General features: G+C 44.0%; 1 protein-coding gene across 7 annotated transcripts in view; it reads left to right on the plus strand.

Moving 5' to 3' along the window:
* nuf (rab11 family-interacting protein nuf) overlaps positions 1-23,474 on the plus strand; it is an 820,792-nt gene that overhangs the window by 390,730 nt on the left and 406,588 nt on the right. For all 7 annotated transcript variants that reach the window (XM_070082903.1, XM_070082913.1, XM_070082918.1 and 4 more), the window contains exon 3: positions 1,337-1,425. In XM_070082903.1, the coding sequence (XP_069939004.1) occupies positions 1,337-1,425 (89 nt within the window). The remainder of the gene's footprint in view (positions 1-1,336; positions 1,426-23,474) is intronic.

Below are 23,474 nucleotides of genomic sequence, written 5' to 3' on the forward strand. Positions count from 1 at the left end.
GATATCATTCAGCTACATTAAGTATGCAGTTTTTGAGAAGCTTCACACTTAAAATGCTGATGCAGTTTAAAAATGACTCTTTTGATTGCCTTGAAGTTTTTAAATCTAGTGTGTCCTACTTAGTGGAAGGTTCAGGTTGGTTTGGTGCGAATTTGCCATTTTTATTGATAGGATAACTTGTGAATGCCTTCTCTCCTTGGCTTCATATCCTAAATGCTGATATTTAGTTTCAATAGAAACTTACACTGTACTCAGAACTCGTGGGGAAACTTACCAGCCAAGTCTACTGTCCGACATAATAAACCAAAATATGCTGAGCTTCAGTGATGACTTTTTGCAGCCACAGTTCAGGAGTCTCTTACGAATGAGTTAAGTCTCCACTCCTGAGCTGTCGAGTAGTGAGTAACATATTAAAATTTGTCTCAAAGGAGGCTGTATATCCAGCATTTCACAGATGATTGTAAATGAAATGCGCCTTGGTGCTCACTGGTGTTGGACGAAACCCCATAAATGATGACCGAGAATATGTATGTACGCTCGGAGTCCTGAAGTCACTCTGATCCCGCTGCCCTCCTAGTGCCCTTGTTGCTTGTACCCACAAAGAGAATGCTGATTTCAGCTTTATATACATTCCTGCCAGACATTGCAACATAGTCTACCAAAAGATGGCCGTTTCCTTGTTGTTTAGTTGTGTGGGCTGCTAGTCATAATGCCCCTGACTTGTAGACTAAGTGGAGCGCAGGTTTTCCCGTAATTTTCCTACAGTGGGGAAAGAGCAATTACTCTAGGTTTAACCCATGTTATGTAGTTGCTCAGAAATTCTAGCAAGAGAGAGGCGTGCCTGGTGACGCCTCACACACCTGTGTCTCTAGTAAAGCTGTTGTGGAAGTGGAAGAATCCACTAGTCCCTTCTGGGAGGGCTAAGCCCCTCGGAAGGCTGAGGGCTACCCCCTCTTTACTGGAGATTTTTCTCCACAAAACTGTTCCTTTTGCATGCATGGAGGTAGAGAGAGCTGGGCTTATGGGATATGGGATACCCTGTATTGCGCTGCAAACCGTAATGCATCAATTAACATTGGTATTGAGGTAATGTTTGTGTGGCTAGATTTATCTTTACAGTGTACACCGATAACCCTCACATAGGAGAGAGAAGTTTACGACGACGTTTCGGTTCGACTTGGACCATTTACAAAGTCACACTTTGTAAATGGTCCAAGTCGGACCGAAGCGTCGTTGTAATGTTCACTCTTCTTTGTGCGGGTTAATGTATTGTTCCAATTACGGTATTGTGCCATTTTGTTCTTTACAGTATACTAATGCAGTGTTGTGTTGACAGGCGGTGGTAGTGAGGAGGAGGAGGACTGCAGCAGTGCTCCTGCTGGGGATGTGGTCGACACCGTGGCTTGCTCTACGCCAGTACACAAGGTACGTACAAGTCTCTCCTCAAAATATCTTCGTTTTCCTAAAGTTTCAAAGCGCATCAGTTTCTAAAGGATTCATCATCCTATAAATTGAAATGTCAGGCATTTTAGGCGAGATAGGGTTAATTAAATTTAACTTTAATTAACCTGGAGTAAAGTATAGTTAGTGGCGATTAACTATACTTAAATTCGAGTAATGTCTGGCAGCGAGGAATATACCACAGTTGCTACTTCCTTAGACAGTAAACAGGGCGCCGTATATTACCTTTTTGCCCTGACTGATACATCTCCCTCCATCACCTTCCCTCCCCTTCCCTCTACACCCTACAACCAATTCCTCCCGTACTCCACCCCTTTCCCACCCCCTTCCACCCATCCTTCCCCTCCTTACCGTTGTTGCACCGTGACAACTGTTGTGTTTCACTTCTTCAGCTTGAACCAACACACTTCTAGCGCTTCTGTTTATGTAAATATTTCAGTTTGTCCTTGGCTGCGTTCCATGACACAAGTAGAAACTGGATAAAACATCAACATTATTATTAGTGAAAGATCACGACCTGGCCAGGCACAAGTGAGTAACTTGTGAAGCTTATTATCACTGTGGTCACGGCTGAGTGTACGTATTATCACTGTGGTCATGGCTGAGTGTACGTATTATCACTTTGGTCATGGCTGAGTGTACGTATTATCACTGTGGTCATGGCTGAGTGTACGTATTATCACTGTGGTCACGGCTGAGTGTACGTATTATCACTGTGGTCATGGCTGAGTGTACGTATTATCACTTTGGTCATGGCTGAGTGTACGTATTATCACTGTGGTCATGGCTGAGTGTACGTATTATCACTGTGGTCACGGCTGAGTGTACGTATTATCACTGTGGTCATGGCTGAGTGTACGTATTATCACTGTGGTCATGGCTGAGTGTACGTATTATCACTGTGGTCACGGCTGAGTGTACGTATTATCACTGTGGTCATGGCTGAGTGTACGTATTATCACTGTGGTCGTGGCTGAGTGTACGTATTATCATTGTGGTCATGGCTGAGTGTACGTATTATCACTGTGGTCATGGCTGAGTGTACGTATTATCACTGTGGTCATGGCTGAGTGTTTATAGTGGCAGTGTAGCACATGCAGACTAGTCTCAGAACCGAGAGGAGTCTGCTGACGACCTTGGTGGAGAGTACTCGGAGGAGACATAATTATGACGTAGAAAATTGTAAGAACAACTGAGGGTAGAGATAGGGTTAGACTGACTGATTTATGAGGGCCAGGGCCAGGGGTAAACATGTGGAATCTTGAGGACACGAAGTGAGACTGCAACAGGCCTACTGACCCGTGCTAGGCAGGCTCAACTCGCGCCCACTCGTGCACCTATGGTTCAGTAGTGGAATTGGACGAGCAAATAGAGGACGCACACTTAATACAGTTTCAAAAGAATGACAGGGCACAAAAGGCCAGAAATCAGTAATAGGAAAAGAAACGGAGTCAGATGCTAGACTCAAACCCCTTAAGCACAGTTTGGTGAGTACGTCATTTTTTTCATGTTCAGAGCATTGTAATCAACAGGTTGAAGTATTTTGTAAATACAGCAGAACGTCATTTTGTAACGACGTTAGGAATCTTGATGTTATGAAAGAGAGAGAGAGAGAGAGAGAGAGACGTGGGGGGTGGGGTGAAGACAACCCCCACATGACAAAATCCCCCCCCCAGGATAAAACTCCACTTCCTCAGCTCATCTAGGTTAGGCTCAGTTTAATTACATTAGATTATCTCAGTAGTAGTAACCAGTTACCAGTAACCAGTGTACCAGTAGATGACTCACTACCAACCGTCTCTGCCTGAGTCACTGTCTGTATTCATATTGTGCTGACCACAGCAGTTTCAAAGACCCCCTCACATATGGGTACTGTGGGCGGTCAGTTATACGAGAGTGAGCAAGGAGGCAGGTACGGCTGTTTGGGCGCTACCCACATTATCCGTAATTATATGTACTACCAGCCTACGTGAGTATTACTTTACCCTATCCACAAATACAGCATGAGTTAGCCAGTGCTACAGAGTTTGATCCTCCCAGAGATGACACCCATTCTGCATATGTTAATCTTACCCTAGCAGAGTTGGGGTTAAATGTAAATAACCTGTATAGATGAATAATTACAGTATCAACTTATCAGTATTCAAGAATTTTTTTTTTTTGTGTTCACGTTCTCTTCGAGTTCTGAGAGTTAACAGTCTAGATTTGAGTGCACCGAATCTGCCTTTCTGTTAAACACTTCTTTCTTTGTATATATTCTTCCTCAGAATCCGTAGATCACATGAATACAGATCAATCGATCAAATTTTTTTTTATCACTTCTATTGTGTAATCCCAACGTTGAGTTTCATTCGATGAGTTGTGCTATATTATACCTTGTATTGCATTACAGTTTCAGTTACATAAGCTTCCATTCCAATGTTCTACTTATGTATGTTATAATGTTCAATTGTTGTGTACTTTGACATTGTATAGAATCAGCCCAAGCCGTATACCTGCCATCTCTAGTTTGTATTAGTTGTATGTCGGGACGACATACGTTAGCGTCGCCGAGCTCTCAGTAGTAGTAACCAGTTACCAGTAACCAGTGTACCAGTAGATGACTCACTACCAACCGTCTCTGCCTGAGTCACTGTCTGTATTCATATTGTGCTGACCACAGAAGTATTCAAAGACCCCCTCACATATGGGTACTGTGGGTGGTCAGTTATACGAGAGTGAGCAAGGAGGCAGGTACGGCTGTTTGGGCGCTACCCACATTATCCGTAATTATACGTACTACCAGCCTACGTGAGTATTACTTTACCCTATCCACGTGTTCGAACCCCACATGGTAATTAGGATGAGTTAGCTTAGTCTAGGTTAGGTTGGGCTAGGTTAGGTTAGGTTGGGTTGGGTTAGGTCAGGCTAGGTAAGACTTAGTGTTGCCATATTGACAACTGTCTCCACCTACATGATTTACAGGATACCCATCTATCAGGTCACCCCAGTCCTCTCCACCCACATAATTCCTCAGCTCTACAAAATCGGCTGCATGAAAATCAAGGACCTTGTCTTGATTAAAATCACTAAGGTACTTCCACGATATATTGGCACTGAATGATTTGTAATCACTTTCTCCAAGTTCATCTTTAACCTCAATATTATTAATTAAATATCTAGAAAGTCACAGGACTCTAAGATTTCCTGTCAAATTACTCTAATCATTTTGGGTAAAGTTAAAATCTCCCAGTAAAACAACATATTCGTATGTAGATGTTTTAGCAGTATCCACCCTCTCTAGGTTTGGGAGTTTGTAAATCATAACCAGATTTAACTTTTCACGTCCCTTGTCAATGGTGCAATACTTGTGTAATATATATATATATATATATATATATATATATATATATATATATATATATATATATATATATATATATATATATATATATATATATATATTAGTACCATTTATATGCAGGGTCCTTTGCCAAGCCAGTGTTCCATGACTTGCCTTTGACTGGCACAGGACCAGGCCTGAGGCTTCCTGAGTTAACATCCAGATCTAGGTGTAGACAGACGTTGATTGGTAATGCTCCGTCTTTGTGTTGAATACATCGCCCTGTAATAGTCCATCTGTTTGTATTCTTCCTACCTTCACTTTCCTAGGACAGAACCCAACAGAGAAACTGTAGCCAGATTCAGTGTCCGTCGCTTCCACTTTATTTTTTTTTTATCTTATCTAATGCAATAGTTTAAATTATCTCTGACAAACATCGCCACTCCACCACCCTTCTTGTTGACTCTCTCGGTGTGGAATAATTTATAGCCTTGTATGTGGCATTTAGAAGGCATGTCTTGCAAGTTGAACAGGTCTGTGTTGTTGCAACAGTATCAGTGCTTCCTGGACAAGTAATTATTGTAAACTCGCCTATCCCATTTCTAGCGCTCGTACTGTTAATATAGTAGACCTTAAAGTAATAAGTCACTCGCCGTCCTTTACTGTCTATCTTTGCTTCTTTACCTGTTTATATGCCTTTATCAGTAAATATATGATGAACAGTCTTGTTTTTCAACAATTTTCCTGGGGTATCTTGGCAATTTTTGCCAGTTTCATCTCTCGTGCTACAGTCTATTCGTTTCCTACACACCCCCATGCCTCTGTCCTCGAGTTGTCTAGGACGTTAGTCCTAGACGACTCGGCAATGACCTCGACAGTGTTGGTTAATGCTACTACCCCTGCCCTAGAGAGAGATGTTCTCCATCCCCTGTCATAGAGATTATCCCACTAGTCAGTGAAAGATTGCAAGTTCTTTGCAGTACTTGTTTAGCCAACAGTTTTCACCAGTTTCCCTAGACATCCATTTATTGGCTACTTCTCTTCTAGACAAGATGTTACATATGATCGGGACTCCTTCCTTGCGGTTAATTCGATCTAGAGCTGTCCTATACTAATCTAGCAGCTCCTGTCTCCTGCTCTTCCCTATATCACTTTCATCAATGAGGCAGATAATGAGCTTCTTCCCATTACCTGATATGATATCCAACCTGTTGACTATGTCACCAACACCAGCTCCAGGGAAACATACCCTCTGTCTTACCTTCCTATCTCTGTTACAAAAGGCACGGTCCATATGAGTCACCGACCACTAGGATATTCTTACCGTTATTAGCAGAGGAATTGATGGTACCTTTATCCTCACTGACTATTACAGTACATTCGTCCTGGAGAACAGAAAAGCGATTCCCTACCTCAGTTTGATGTTTCTACTATTACTGGAAACCACTTCACATTTGCTACTGCTACCATCTTGCTCCTCACTGCTGGTAACCTGTTTCTCTTCATTAACTTTAACCACCTCACATTCATTGTCATATTTATCCAGGAGAGTCTTCAGTTTCTTATTTTCCTCCTTGAGAAGCCGAACCTCCTCCGTCACCGCCTTGAACTTTGACTCTAAAACACTACCTAGGCCAGTCAGGGTGCACAGTAACAGGTAGCGTGACCTTTCGTGACCAAGATAATGTGTGTGTGTGTGCATACGTACGTACGTACATGTACAGTACGTGTACCATACCGCAGGTGTGGTGACCAGGAGAGACAATCGAGTGCGTCGTTGTTTGACCATGACAACATTGTTTCCCTCAGTTTGGCTTCAGAATTCCACGCAGTGTTGTGAGAATGTCACTATGTTTTCATCGAAACCTTTGTTGCAACGTTTTGTCAAAGCATGAACTCACGCCATTCTTCATCCACGCCATGTTGACAAATATTGTGGGTTACAGAAACCGCGAGGAATTACAAAAAAAAAAAATCCACCGATTTGGACACCCATTGTAATATTTATACAATGATTTTGAAATCCCGCAGTGTTTACAAATACGATGCCGTAAAGGCAATGAATATTGCTGGGTGGTGCTGACCCAGTGGTTTAACACACCATAATTCGAATCTCCGAAAACCAAGTGGATTACTGGCAATATTTAAAAAATAAGAACTGTGGTACAACATAGGTGATCCTGGATATAAAGTTGTGGTACAATACAGCCGGCCATACAAAGTTGTGGTACAACACAGCCGGCCATACAAAGTGTGGTACAACACAGCCAGTCATACAAAGTTGTGGTACAACACAGCCTTCCATACAAAGTTGTGGTACAACACAGCCTTCCATACAAAGTTGTGGTACAACACAGCCTTTCATACAAAGTTGTGGTACAATACAGCCGGCCATACAAAGTTGTGGTACAACACAGCCGGCCATACAAAGTTGTGGTACAACACAGCCGGCCATACAAAGTTGTGGTACAACACAGCCGGCCATACAAAGTTGTGGTACAACACAGCCAGCCATACAAAGTTGTGGTACAACACAGCCGGCCATACAAAGTTGTGGTACAACACAGCCTTCCATACAAAGTTGTGGTACAACACAGCCAGCCATACAAAGTTGTGGTACAACACAGCCTTCCATACAAAGTTGTGGTACAACACAGCCGGACATACAAAGTTGTGGTACAACACAGCCGGCCATACAAAGTTGTGGTACAATACAGCCGGACATACAAAGTGTGGTACAACACAGCCGGCCATACAAAGTGTGGTACAACACAGCCGGCCATACAAAGTTGTGGTACAACACAGCCGGCCATCCAAAGTGTGGTACAACAGCCGGCCATACAAAGTTGTGGTACAACACAGCCGGCCATACAAAGTTGTGGTACAACACAGCCTTCCATACAAAGTTGTGGTACAACACAGCCGGACATACAAAGTTGTGGTACAACACAGCCGGCCATACAAAGTTGTGGTACAACACAGCCGGCCATACAAAGTTGTGGTACAACACAGCCTTTCATACAAAGTTGTGGTACAACACAGCCGGACATACAAAGTTGTGGTACAACACAGCCGGCCATACAAAGTTGTGGTACAACACAGCCGGCCATACAAAGTTGTGGTACAATACAGCCGACCATACAAAGTTGTGGTACAACACAGCCGGCCATACAAAGTGTGGTACAACACAGCCGGCCATACAAAGTTGTGGTACAACACAGCCGGCCATACAAAGTTGTGGTACAATACAGCCGGCCATACAAAGTTGTGGTACAACACAGCCGGCCATACAAAGTGTGGTACAACACAGCCGGCCATACAAAGTTGCGGTACAACACAGCTGATGTTGGTTACAAAGCTTCTGGTGACAGTGTTGAAAAAACGACATGTGCTAAGCAAACTCTTGTGGCAACTTCAGGCTCTGTGTTGAGCTTTATCAAGTCAATCAACCACCTGAAGAAAACTCTATATACAGAGTAGAACGTTGTCTCAACAAAGAGCTGGCTCTGTGTTATTGAAAAATAACATTGTCAGCGTTGAAGGAATTTCTTTTATCTTTGACTATGTTCTGTTAAATTGTCTGTGTAATAGTATGTCTAGACTCCCTCTAGAAATTTGGAAGATTGTTGGCCAAACTTTTCAGAATCGCTAAGATTCCGCCATCAGGCCAGAATACGTGAAAAAAAAATGAAAAAAAAAATAGAGAAAAATACTGAATGTTCAGCTTAAAGCCGGCGGTTCGGTTCAGGTTGTATTGACCTCTTTTTATTATAATACACAAATAACCCGCACATAGGAGAGAGAAGCTTATGACGACGTTTCGGTTCATCTTGGATTATTTACAAGTCACATTAACACACGAAGGTGAGGGAGCCACTATATATAGGGGAGGGACGGCACAAGCATCTGTTATCCCTCTGTTTCTTGTGGTACCAATGAATAATTCCCGAGGTTGAAGCGCGCGAACATTCTCCTTGACAAGTGAACGGATCTGAATGTAGAATAACTTAAATTAGCTTTAGAGTCTAGAGTTATATCTTGTGGTATTGTTATATCAGTGGAGAAGTGATAAACGTGTGAGAGGCCATACAACACCAGTAATGGGAGAGTCAGGCAGCAGGTCACTTGGAGATAAATGCTGCCTCCAGCAGCACGTCAGTGCCACACAGTGGGTGGGTCAGTGCCACACACTGGATGGGTTAGTGCCACACACTGGGTGGGTCAGCAGCTTGTCAATCATAATAGAGGTTACAGTCACAGAGAGGTGTATATCTCTGTGTCTGTATACGCCTAGAGTTAATAAGTTTATTCACCTATACACTTACATAGATTATCATACATGGCAACGTATGTGTAGACCACCTAGGATAATTAAAAAAAAGTCAGACAAAGTTGACTTTAATGTCTATTGTTCACCAGTGATGGTAGACGGGTGATGTACAACTGTATTCTCGATAAACTTCAAACTTTATATCTGACGAATCAACCAAAGACCTTCTGTAGATTTTTTTTATTAGTCTGAATCTTGTATCTGAACACAAATAGTTTTTTGACAATATATATATATATATTTTTTTTTGTATTGAAGTGGGAAAGTGGCAGCGGAAACTGTGTGTGTGCACGCAAACTGTAGGCGGAAATGAGAGTTGCTTGCTGTTGTGGTCGCCCTGGAGGGTGGGGGCGCAGGGAGGGAGTATTGGGGGAAAAGAGGGGATTTAGGGGGTAGGGAGGGAGTATTGGGGGAAAGGAGGGGATTTCGGGGGTAGGGAGGGGTTGTAAGGGCGCAGGGAAGGGGTGTGGAAGGTATGGTGTGTTGGAAGAAAGGAGGGGGTGGAGGGGACTGTAGGAGGTGGGGTTGAAGATGTGGAGGAGGAGGTATAGAGGGAGGGGAAGGATGTTGATGGGGTGGACACGAATTGTGGCTGAGTGTTGCATCAAGGGCAAGACGTGTGGCTGAGTGTTGCATCAAGGGCAAGACGTGTGGCTGAGTGTTGCATCAAGGGCAAGACGTGTGGCTGAGTGTTGCATCAAGGGTAAGACGTGTGGCTGAGTGTTGCATCAAGGGTAAGACGTGTGGCTGAGTGTTGCATCAAGGGCAAGACGTGTGGCTGAGTGTTGCATCAAGGGCAAGACGACTCCTCTAGGCTGCGGGAGAATATTTACTTTAGCAGCATTGGATACATCAGCAGTGTGCTGCTACTCTACTCTATATAATAGTTACACAGCGAGAACAAAAACCTAACTTGACTTCCCTGTCGTACACCAAGTGTTGAAATCTTCCTGCCTGAGCTGGGGACTTCAATAAGTCAACGAGAATATCGTCAAGTATTTCCTTAAAGTTTCATTAGCCAGGACAACTTCACAGGTGTTCCTGCCTCTAGAGCTGCAGTTACTGTCACTTAGGAGTTACCATTTCTCAGGATCGCCAGTACTATCCACGGGAGAAAAACTAAATTCATATGTAGGTATATTTATCATCACAGAGCGAAGGCAACACAGATTATGTATAGAAGAGAGAAATAATGTAGAGGAAGGGAAGAGGAAGAAATCTGAACTACATTATATTTCTAAGAATACTTGTATAAATTAATATGTATATAATACAGAGTCGTTATTGCAATATCCTCGAGACAATTTAAACTTACGTTATGTGCATATATTGATACCCAGGTGTTGCACATGTGTCTTATTCATCAGTAAAGATACCCAGGTGTTGCACATGTGTCTTATTCATCAGTAAAGATACCCAGGTGTTGCACATGTGTCTTATTCATCAGTAAAGATACCCAGGTGTTGCACATGTGTCTTATTCATCATCTCGGCGGTATTGTCTACCTGAGTGTGTTTATTGTCTACCTGAGTGTGTTTATTGTCTACCTGAGTGTGTTTATTGTCTACCTGAGTGTGTTTATTGTCTACCTGAGTGTGTTTATTGTCTACCTGAGTGTGTTTATTGTCTACCTGAGTGTGTTTATTGTCTACCTGAGAGTGTTTATTGTCTACGTGAGAGTGTTTATTGTCTACCTGAGTGTGTTTATTGTCTACCTGAGTGTGTTTATTGTCTACCTGAGAGTGTTTATTGTCTACGTGAGAGTGTTTATTGTCTACCTGAGTGTGTTTATTGTCTACCTGAGTGTGTTTATTGTCTACCTGAGTGTGTTTATTGTCTACCTGAGAGTGTTTATTGTCTACCTGAGTGTGTTTATTGTCTACCTGAGAGTGTTTATTGTCTACGTGAGAGTGTTTATTGTCTACCTGAGTGTGTTTATTGTCTACCTGAGTGTGTTTATTGTCTACCTGAGTGTGTTTATTGTCTACCTGAGAGTGTTTATTGTCTACCTGAGTGTGTTTATTGTCTACCTGAGTGTGTTTATTGTCTACCTGAGTGTGTTTATTGTCTACCTGAGAGTGTTTATTGTCTACCTGAGTGTTTATTGTCTACCTGAGTGTGTTTATTGTCTACCTGAGTGTGTTTATTGTCTACCTGAGAGTGTTTATTGTCTACCTGAGAGTGTTTATTGTCTACCCGAGTGTGTTTGTCTACTTGAGTGTGTTTATTGTCTACCTGAGAGTGTTTATTGTCTACTTGAGTGTGTTTATTGTCTACCTGAGTGTGTTTATTGTCTACTTGAGTGTGTTTATTGTCTACCCGAGTGTGTTTGTCTACTTGAGTGTGTTTATTGTCTACCTGAGTGTGTTTATTGTCTACCTGAGAGTGTTTATTGTCTACTTGAGTGTGTTTATTGTCTACCTGAGTGTGTTTATTGTCTACCTGAGTGTTTATTGTCTACTTGAGTGTGTTTATTGTCTACCTGAGTGTGTTTATTGTCTACCTGAATGTGTTTATTGTCTACTTGAGTGTGTTTATTGTCTACCTGAGTGTGTTTATTGTCTACCTAAGTGTGTTTGTCTACTTGAGTGTGTTTATTGTCTACTTGAGTGTGTTTATTGTCTACCTGAGTGTTTATTGTCTACTTGAGTGTGTTTATTGTCTACTTGAGTGTGTTTATTGTCTACCTGAGTGTTTATTGTCTACTTGAGTGTGTTTATTGTCTACTTGAGTGTGTTTATTGTCTACCTGAGTGTTTATTGTCTACTTGAGTGTGTTTATTGTCTACCTGAGAGTGTTTATTGTCTACCTGAGTGTGTTTATTGTCTACCTGAGTGTGTTTATTGTCTACTTGAGTGTGTTTATTGTCTACCTGAGTGTGTTTATTGTCTACTTGACTGTGTTTGTCTACTTGAGTGTGTTTATTGTCTACCTGAGTGTGTTTATTGTCTACCTGAGTGTGTTTATTGTCTACCTGAGTGTGTTTATTGCCTACTTGAGTGTGTTTATTGTCTACTTGAGTGTGTTTATTGTCTACTTGAGTGTGTTTGTCTACTTGAGTGTGTTTATTGTCTACCTGAGTGTGTTTATTGTCTACCTGAGTGTGTTTGTTGTCTACTTGAGTGTGTTTATTGTCTAACTGAGTGTGTTTATTGTCTCCTTGAGTGTGTTTATTGTCTACCTGAGTGTGTTTATTGTCTACCTGAGTGTGTTTATTGTCTACCTGAGTGAGTTTGTTGTCTACTTGAGTGTGTTTATTGTCTACCTGAGTGAGTTTTTCTACTTGAGTGTGTTTATTGTCTACCTGAGTGTGTTTATTGTCTACTTGAGTGTGTTTATTGTCTACCTGAGTGTGTTTATTGTCTACCTGAGTGTGTTTATTGTCTGCCTGAGTGTGTTTGTCTACTTGAGTGTGTTTATTGTCTACCTGAGTGTGTTTATTGTCTACCTGAGTGTGTTTATTGTCTGCCTGAGTGTGTTTGTCTACTTGAGTGTGTTTATTGTCTACCTGAGTGTGTTTATTGTCTACCTGAGTGTGTTTAGACTTTTTCCGTTTAATTCTGAGGCGACTATGATACTGGAGACAGTAAAATAAGTACAGGTAATTAAGGCCTTCAGTCACTTAGCCTTGATAGGTAGTCGGTTCCTTTGCCTTCATAGAAAGTATTCAGTCCTTTACCTTGATAGGTGGTCAGTCCCTTTTCATTGGTGGAAATTGTTCCTTCCTTTAGTCTTGATCTATCTAAACCAGAGCATAAAGATGGAGACTTATAAATTGGAGGCAGAGGAGAACATTTGGTGACGGTGTCACAGGTGGACGGGACTCACTAGTGCAAGTAAGTTGTGTCACGGTGTTACAGGGCGACCCAAAAGTCTGGACACACAGGCGAAATTGCATTTTTTAAATAATTATTTAGTTATTTTAATGAATCATATCTTCAACATTTTATCCACCATTAGCGATGCAAAGTTGAACGCGGTGTTCAAGCTTCACATGAACACGATGCAGCAACTCCGTTAACTGCGGGGAAGAACAGAATATTAGTAATGTTTCCTGTGTATCCAGACTTTTGGGTCACCCTGTACTGTACCGTTAATATAATGATATTATCCGACACAACAACACCATGGAATGTTGCTGCTCACGATGTTTTCTACAACTTTTTACGACAACTCTGCTGCCAACCACTGGCCCAGCTTATAGTCGTAACATACTCTCACGGCGAGTTTCGCCCAACTGTGATACTGTCTCCAGCTGCTGCATCTCTTCTCTGGCTCGAGTATACAAGTCTCCATCATCATACCTCTGATTTAGATAGATCAGTGATAAGGCACCGCACGTTTGTTAAGACAAAGGGGCAGAATACATTATATCAAGGCTAAGGCACTGGCACCTTTCATCAAAGCTAAGGCACTGAACACCTTTCATCAAGGCTAAGGCACTGGCATCTTTCATTAAGGCTAAGGCACTGAACACCTTTCATTAAGGCTAAGGCACTGGCACCTTTCATCAAGGCTAAGGCACTGGCATCTTTCATTAAGGCTAAGGCACTGAACACCTTTCATTAAGGCTAAGGCACTGGCATCTTTTATTAAGGCTAAGGCACTGAACACCTTTCATCAAGGCTAAGGCACTGGCATCTTTTATTAAGGCTAAGGCACTGAACACCTTTCATCAAGGCTAAGGCACTGGCATCTTTTATTAAGGCTAAGGCACTGAACACCTTTCATCAAGGCTAAGGCACTGGCATCTTTTATTAAGGCTAAGGCACTGAACACCTTTCATTAAGGCTAAGGCACTGGCACCTTTCATCAAGGCTAAGACACTGGCATCTTTCATTAAGGCTAAGGCACTGAACACCTTTCATTAAGGCTAAGGCACTGTCACCTTTCATCAAGGCTAAGGCACTGGCATCTTTCATTAAGGCTAAGGCACTGAACACCTTTCATTAAGGCTAAGGCACTGGCACCTTTCATCAAGGCTAAGACACTGGCATCTTTCATTAAGGCTAAGGCACTGAACACCTTTCATCAAGGCTAAGGTACTGAACACCTTTCAACAAGGCTAAGGCACTGAATACCTGTCGTCAAGGCTAAGGCACTGGCATCTTTCATCAAGGCTAAGGTACTGAACATCTTTCAACAAGGCTAAGGCACTGAACACCTGTCATCAAGGCTAAGGCACTGAACACCTTTCATCAAGGCTAAGGTACTGAACACCTTTCAACAAGGCTAACGCACTGAACACCTGTCAACAAGGCTAAGGCACTGGCACCTTTCATCAAGGCTAAAGCACTGGCACCTTTCATCAAAGCTAAGGCACTGAAGACCTTTCATCAATGATAAGGCACTGGCACCTTTCATCAAGGCTAAGGCACTGTCACATTTTATCAAGGCTAAGGTACTGGTACCTTTCATCAAGGCTAAGGCACTGCCACCTTTCATCAAGGCTAAGGCACTGGCACCTGTCATCAAGGCTAAGGCACTGGCAACTTTAATCAAGGCTAAGGCACTGCCACCTTTCGTCAAGGCTAAGGCACTGGCACCTTTCATCAAGGCTAAGGCACTGGCACCTTTCATTAAGGCTAAGGCGCTGGCACCTTTCAATAAGGCTAAGGCACTGGCACCTTTCATTAAGGCTAAGGCGCTGGCACCTTTTAATAAGGCTAAGGCACTAGCACCTTTCATCAAGGCTAAGGCACTGGCACCTTTCATCAAGTCTAAGGCACTGAACATCTTTCATCAAGGCTAAGGCACTGGCATCTTTCATTAAGGCTAAGGTACTGAACACCTTTCAACAAGGCTAAGGCACTGAACACCTGTCATCAAGGCTAAGGCACTGGCACCTTTCATTAAGGCTAAGGCGCTGGCATCTTTCAATAAGGCTAAGACACTAGCACCTTTCATCAAGGCTAAGGCACTGGCACCTTTCATCAAGGGTAAGGCACTAGCACCTTTCATCAAGGCTAAGGCGCTGGCACCTTTCAATAAGGTTAAGGCACTGGCACGTTTCATCAAGGCTAAGGCACTGAACACCTTTCATCAAGGCTAAGGCACTGGCACATTTCATCAAGGCTAAGGGACTGGCACCTTTCATCAAGGCTAAGATACTGGTATCTTTCATCAAGGCTAAGGCACTGCCACCTTTCATCAAGGCTAAGGCACTGCCACCTTTCATCAAGGCTAAGGCACTGGCACTTTTCATCAAGGCTAAAGCACTGGCACCTTTCATCAAGGCTAAGGCACTGGCACCTTTCATCAAGGCTAAGGCACTGGCACTTTTCATTAAGGCTAAGGCACTGGCACCTTTCATCAAGGCTAAGGCACTGGCACCTTTCATCAAGGCTAAGGCACTGCCACCTTTCATCAAGGCTAAGGCACTGGCACTTTTCATCAAGACTAAGGCACTGGCACCTTTCATCAAGGCTAAGGCGCTGGCACCTTTCATTAAGGCTAAGGCACTGGCACCTTTCATCAAGGCTAAGACACTGGCACCTTTCATCAAGGCTAAGGCACTGGCACCTTTCATCAAGGCTAAGGCACTGGCACCTTTCATCAAGGCTAAGGCACTGGCACCTTTCATCAAGTCTAAGGCACTGGCACCTTTCATTAAGGCTAAGGCATTGGCACCTTTCATCAAGGCTAAGGCACTGGCACCTTTCATCAAGGCTAAGGCACTGGCACCTTTCATTAAGGCTAAGGCACTGGCACCTTTCATCAAGGCTAAGGCACTGGCACCTTTCATCAAGGCTAAGGCACTCGCATCTTTCATCAAGGCTAAGGCACTGGCACCTTTCATTAAGGCTAAGGCACTGGCACCTTTCATCAAGGCTAAGGCACTGGCACCTTTCATCAAGGCTAAGGCACTGGCACCTTTCATCAAGTCTAAGGCACTGGCACCTTTCATTAAGGCTAAGGCACTGGCACCTTTCATCAAGGCTAAGGCACTGGCACCTTTCATCAAGGCTAAGGCACTGGCACCTTTCATTAAGGCTAAGGCACTGGCATCTTTCATCAAGGCTAAGGCACTGGCACCTTTCATCAAGGCTAAGGCACTGGCACCTTTCATCAAGGCTAAGGCACTGGCACCTTTCATCAAGGCTAAGGCACTGGCACCTTTCATTAAGGCTATGGCACTGGCACCTTTCATCAAGGCTAAGGCACTGGCACCTTTCATTAAGGCTAAGGCACTGACACCTTTCATCAAGGCTAAGGCACTGGCACCTTTCATCAAAGCTAAGGCACTGGTACCTTTCATTAATGCTAAGGCACTGGCACCTTTCATCAAGGCTAAGGCACTGGCACCTTTCATCAAGGCTAAGGCACTAGCATCTACTATACTGTCTTCAATATAAAAGTCGCCTCTATATTAGAAGGCTTAAAATGTTTGCTGTGCAGCGAAAAATCTTGTGAATAAAGATATCTACGTGTCGCACACGTGTCTTAATCATCAGAAATTGAGTGATTTAGTTTGGGGAGAAGGAAGGTGGGAGACAGAAGGAGGAGGAGGAAGGTGGGAGACAGAAGGAGGAGGAGGAAGGTGGGAGACAGAAGGAGGAGGAGGAAGGTGGGAGACAGAAGGAGGAGGAGGAAGGTGGGAGACAGAAGGAGGAGGAGGAAGGTGGGAGACAGAAGGAGGAGGAGGAAGAAGAAAAGTATTACGTCAGGCTATCAGGGCGTATTGTGCTGGTAATCTTCAGAGTAGAGGAAGAGTGTAGTAACATCACCTGACGTTGTGATAACCTTGAGAGTGGAGGAACAGTGTAGTGACCTTCACCTGACGTTGTGATAACCTTGAGAGTGGAGGAACAGTGTAGTGACCTTCACCTGACGTTGTGATAACCTTGAGAGTGAACGAACAGTGTAGTGACCTTCACCTGACGTTGTGATAACCTTGAGAGTGGAGGAACAGTGTAGTGACCTTCACCTGACGTTGTGATAACCTTGAGAGTGGAGGAACAGTGTAGTGACCTTCACCTGACGTTGTGATAACCTTGAGAGTGGAGGAACAGTGTAGTGACCTTCACCTGACGTTGTGATAACCTTGAGAGTGGAGGAACAGTGTAGTGACCTTCACCTGACGTTGTGATAACCTTGAGAGTGAACGAACAGTGTAGTGACCTTCACCTGACGTTGTGATAACCTTGAGAGTGGAGGAACAGTGTAGTGACCTTCACCTGACGTTGTGATAACCTTGAGAGTGAACGAACAGTGTAGTGACCTTCACCTGACGTTGTGATAACCTTGAGAGTGGAGGTGAACAGTGTATAACCTTGTGACAGTGTAGTGACTTCACCTGACGTTGTGATAACCTTGAGAGTGGAGGAACAGTGTAGTGACCTTCACCTGACGTTGTGATAACCTTGAGAGTGAACGAACAGTGTAGTGACCTTCACCTGACGTTGTGATAACCTTGAGGGTGGAGGAACAGTGTGGTGACCTTCACCTGACGTGGTGATAACCTTGAGGGTGGAGGAACAGTGTAGTGACTTTCACTTGACGTTGTGATAACCTTGAGGGTGGAGGAACAGTGTGGTGACCTTCACCTGACGTGGTGATAACCTTGAGGGTGGAGGAACAGTGCAGTGACCTTCACCTGACGTTGTGATAACCTTGAGAGTGGAGGAACAGTGTAGTGACCTTCACCTGACTTTGTGATAACCTTGAGAGTGGAGGAACAGTGTAGTGACCTTCACCTGACTTTGTGATAACCTTGAGAGTGGAGGAACAGTGTAGTGACCTTCACCTGACTTTGTGATAACCTTGAGAATGGAGGAACAGTGTAGTGACCTTCACCTGACGTTGTGATAACCTTGAGAGTGAACGAACAGTGTAGTGACCTTCACCTGACGTTGTGATAACCTTGAGAGTGAACGAACAGTGTAGTGACCTTCACCTGACGTTGTGATAACCTTGAGAGTGGAGGAACAGTGTAGTGACCTTCACCTGACGTTGTGATAACCTTGAGAGTGGAGGAACAGTGTAGTGACCTTCACCTGACGTTGTGATAACCTTGAGAGTGGAGGAACAGTGAGTAACCTTCACCTGACGTTGTGATAACCTTGACAGTGGAGGAACAGTGTAGTGACCTTGAGAGTGGAGGAACAGTGTAGTGACCTTCACCTGACGTTGTGATAACCTTGAGAGTGGAGGAACAGTGTAGTGACCTTCACCTGACGTTGTGATAACCTTGAGAGTGGAGGAACAGTGTAGTGACCTTCACCTGACGTGGTGATAACCTTAAGGGTGGAGGAACAGTGTAGTGACCTTCACCTGACGTAGTGATAACCTTGAGAGTGGAGGAACAGTGTAGTGACCTTCACCTGATGTGATGATAACCTTGAGGGTGGAGGAACAGTGTGGTGACCCTCACCTGACGTGGTGATAACCTTGAGGGTGGAGGAACAGTGTGGTGACCTTAACCTGACGTGGTGATAACCTTGAGGGTGGAGGAACAGTGTGGTGACCTTCACCTGATGTGTTGATAACCTTGAGGGTGGAGGAACATTGTGGTGACCTTCACCTGATGTGGTGATAACCTTGAGGGTGGAGGAACAGTGTGGTGACCTTCACCTGATTTGGTGATAACCTTGAGAGTGGAGGAACAGTGTAATGACCTTCACCTGACGTGATGATAACCTTGAGGGTGGAGGAACAGTGTGGTGACCTTAACCTGACGTGGTGATAACCTTGAGGGTGGAGGAACAGTGTGGTGACCTTCACCTGATGTGGTGATAACCTTGAGAGTGGAGGAACAGTGTGGTGACCTTCACCTGATGTGGTGATAACCTTGAGGGTGGAGGAACATTGTGGTGACCTTCACCTGATGTGGTGATAACCTTGAGGGTGGAGGAACAGTGTGGTGACCTTCACCTGATGTGGTGATAACCTTGAGGGTGGAGGAACAGTGTGGTGACCTTCACCTGATGTGGTGATAACCTTGAGGGTGGAGGAACAGTGTGGTGACCTTCACCTGATGTGGTGATAACCTTGAGGGTGGAGGAACAGTGTGGTGACCTTCACCTGATGTGGTGATAACCTTGAGAGTGGAGGAACAGTGTGGTGACCTTCACCTGATGTGGTGATAACCTTGAGAGTGGAGGAACAGTGTGGTGACCTTCACCTGATGTAGTGATAACCTTGAGAGTGGAGGAACAGTGTGGTGACCTTCACCTGATGTAGTGATAACGTTGAGAGTGGAGGAACAGTGTGGTGACCTTCACCTGACGTAGTGATAACCTTGAGAGTGGAGGAACAGTGTGGTGACCTTCACCTGATGTAGTGATAACCTTGAGAGTGAACGAACAGTGTAGTGACCTTCACCTGACGTAGTGATAACCTTGAGAGTGGAGGAACAGTGTTGTGATCTTCACCTGATGTAGTGATAACCTTGAGAGTGGAGGAACAGTGTGGTGACCTTCACCTGATGTAGTGATAACCTTGAGAGTGGAGGAACAGTGTGGTGACCTTCACCTGATGTAGAGATAACCTTGAGAGTGAACGAACAGTGTAGTGACCTTCACCTGACGTAGTGATAACCTTGAGAGTGGAGGAACAGTGTTGTGATCTTCACCTGATGTAGTGATAACCTTGAGAGTGGAGGAACAGTGTGGTGACCTTCACCTGATGTAGTGATAACCTTGAGAGTGGAGGAACAGTGTGGTGACCTTCACCTGATGTAGTGATAACCTTGAGAGTGAACGAACAGTGTAGTGACCTTCACCTGACGTAGTGATAACCTTGAGAGTGGAGGAACAGTGTGGTGACCTTCACCTGATGTAGTGATAACGTTGAGAGTGGAGGAACAGTGTGGTGACCTTCACCTGATGTAGTGATAACCTTGAGAGTGGAGGAACAGTGTGGTGACCTTCACCTGATGTAGTGATAACCTTGAGAGTGGAGGAACAGTGTGGTGACCTTCACCTGATGTAGTGATAACCTTGAGAGTGAACGAACAGTGTAGTGACCTTCACCTGACGTAGTGATAACCTTGAGAGTGGAGGAACAGTGTTGTGATCTTCACCTGATGTAGTGATAACCTTGAGAGTGGAGGAACAGTGTGGTGACCTTCACCTGACGTAGTGATAACCTTGAGAGTGTAGGAACAGTGTGGTGACCTTCACATGACGTGGTGATAACCTTGAGAGTGGAGGAACAGTGTGGTGACCTTCACCTGACGTAGTGATAACCTTGAGAGTGGAGGAACAGTGTGGTGACCTTCACCTGACGTAGTGATAACCTTGAGAGTGGAGGAACAGTGTAGTGACCTTCACCTGACGTAGTGATAACCTTGAGAGTGGAGGAACTGTGTAGTGACCTTCACCTGACGTGGTGATAACCTTGAGAGTGGAGGAACAGTGTGGTGACCTTCACCTGACGTAGTGATAACCTTGAGAGTGGAGGAATAAACAGAAACTTTGCAATATTGTTGCAACATATCCCGTTTAATTTGTATATTTTGCACTTTAAAGGAGGAGTTTGGGATATCGGCAGGTTGAAGAGACTTATGAACTGTCGTATCTGAGCGCCTCTGCAAAGACAGTAATTATGTGTAAGTGATGGGGAAAGTGTTGAATGATGAAAGTTGTTTCTTTGTTTTTGGGTCACTCTGCCTCGGTGGGAGACGGCCGCCGTGTTAAAAAAACATGAAAAATTTGTTTTAGTATCATTAATTCTTGCTGGTTTTGTTCATACTTTTGTGAACCTGAAGTAAAATTACTTGTTAACACTCCAGCAACACTCACTTGTGTTAACACTCCAGCAACACTCACTTCTGTTAACACTCCAGCAACACTCACTTCTGTTAACACTCCAGCAACACTCACTTCTGTTAACACTCCAGCAACACTCACTTCTGTTAACACTCCAGCAACACTCACTTCTGTTAACACTCCAGCAACACTCACTTCTGTTAACACTCCAGCAACACTCACTTCTGTTAACACTCCAGCAACACTCACTTCTGTTAACACTCAAGCAACACACACTTCTGTTAACACTCCAGCAACACTCACTTCTGTTAACACTCCAGCAACACTCACTTCTGTTAACACTCCAGCAACACTCAATTCTGTTAACACTCCAGCAACACTCACTTCTGTTAACACTCCAGCAACACTCACTTCTGTTAACACTCCAGCAACACTCACTTCTGTTAACACTCCAGTAACACTCACTTCTGTTAACACTCCAGCAACACTCACTTCTGTTAACACTCCAGCAACACTCACTTCTGTTAACACTCCAGCAACACTCACTTCTGTTAACACTCCAACAATACTCACTTCTGTTAACACTCCAGCAACACTCACTTCTGTTAACACTCCAGCAACACTCACTTCTGTTAACACTCCAGCAACACTCACTTCTGTTAACACTCAAGCAACACTCACTTCTGTTAACACTCCAGCAACACTCACTTCTGTTAACACTCCAGCAACACTCACTTCTGTTAACACTCCAGCAACACTCACTTCTGTTAACACTCCAGCAACACTCACTTCTGTTAACACTCCAACAACACTCACTTCTGTTAACACTCAAGCAACACTCACTTCTGTTAACACTCCAGCAACACTCACTTCTGTTAACACTCCAGCAACACTCACTTCTGTTAACACTCCAGCAACACTCACTTCTGTTAACACTCAAGCAACACTCACTTCTGTTAACACTCCAGCAACACTCACTTCTGTTAACACTCCAGCAACACTCACTTCTGTTAACACTCCAGCAACACTCACTTCTGTTAACACTCCAGCAACACTCACTTCTGTTAACACTCCAGCAACACTCACTTCTGTTAACACTCCAGCAACACTCACTTCTGTTAACACTCAAGCAACACTCACTTCTGTTAACACTCCAGCAACACTCACTTCTGTTAACACTCAAGCAACACTCACTTCTGTTAACACTCCAGCAACACTCACTTCTGTTAACACTCCAGCAACACTCACTTCTGTTAACACTCCAGCAACACTCACTTCTGTTAACACTCCAGCAACACTCACTTCTGTTAACACTCCAGCAACACTCACTTCTGTTAACACTCCAGCAACACTCACTTCTGTTAACACTCCAGCAACACTCACTTCTGTTAACACTCCAGCAATACTCACTTCTGTTAACACTCCAGCAACACTCACTTCTGTTAACACTCCAGCAACACTCACTTCTGTTAACACTCCAGCAACACTCACTCGTATTAACACTCCAGCAACACTCACTTCTGTTAACACTCCAGCAACACTCACTTCTGTTAACACTTCAGCAACACTCACTTCTGTTAACACTCCAGCAACACTCACTTCTGTTAACACTCCAGCAACACTCACTCGTATTAACACTCCAGCAACACTCACTTCTGTTAACACTCCAGCAACACTCACTTCGGTTAACACTCCAGCAACACTCACTTCTGTTAACACTCCAGCAACACTCACTCGTATTAACACTCCAGCAACACTCACTTCTGTTAACACTCCAGCAACACTCACTTCTGTTAACACTTCAGCAACACTCACTTCTGTTAACACTCCAGCAACACTCACTTCTGTTAACACTCCAGCAACACTCACTCGTATTAACACTCCAGCAACACTCACTTCTGTTAACACTCCAGCAACACTCACTTCGGTTAACACTCCAGCAACACTCACTTCTGTTAACACTCCAGCAACACTCACTTCTGTTAACACTCCAGCAACACTCACTTCTGTTAACACTCCAGCAACACTCACTTCTGTTAACACTCCAGCAACACTCACTTCTGTTAACACTCCAGCAACACTCACTTCTGTTAACACTCCAGCAACACTCACTTCTGTTAACACTCCAGCAATACTCACTTCTGTGAACACTCCAGCAACACTCACTTCTGTTAACACTCCAGCAACACTCACTTCTGTTAACACTCCAGCAACACTCACTCGTATTAACACTCCAGCAACACTCACTTCTGTTAACACTCCAGCAACACTCACTTCTGTTAACACTCCAGCAACACTCACTTCTGTTAACACTCCAGCAACACTCACTTCTGTTAACACCCCAGTAACACTCACTTCTGTTAACACTCCAGCAACACTCACTTCTGTTAACACTCCAGCAACACTCACTCGTATTAACACTCCAGCAACACTCACTTCTGTTAACACTCCAGCAGCACTCACTCGTATTAACACTCCAGCAACACTCACTCTTATTAACACTCCAGCAACACTCACTTCTGTTAACACTCCAGCAACACTCACTTCTGTTAACACTCCAGCAACACTCACTTCTGTTAACACTCCAGTAACACTCACTTCTGTTAACACTCCAGCAACACTCACTTCTGTTAACACTCCAGTAACACTC

Source organism: Cherax quadricarinatus, chromosome 1 (assembly GCF_038502225.1).
Source record: "Cherax quadricarinatus isolate ZL_2023a chromosome 1, ASM3850222v1, whole genome shotgun sequence".
NCBI lineage: Eukaryota > Metazoa > Arthropoda > Malacostraca > Decapoda > Parastacidae > Cherax > Cherax quadricarinatus.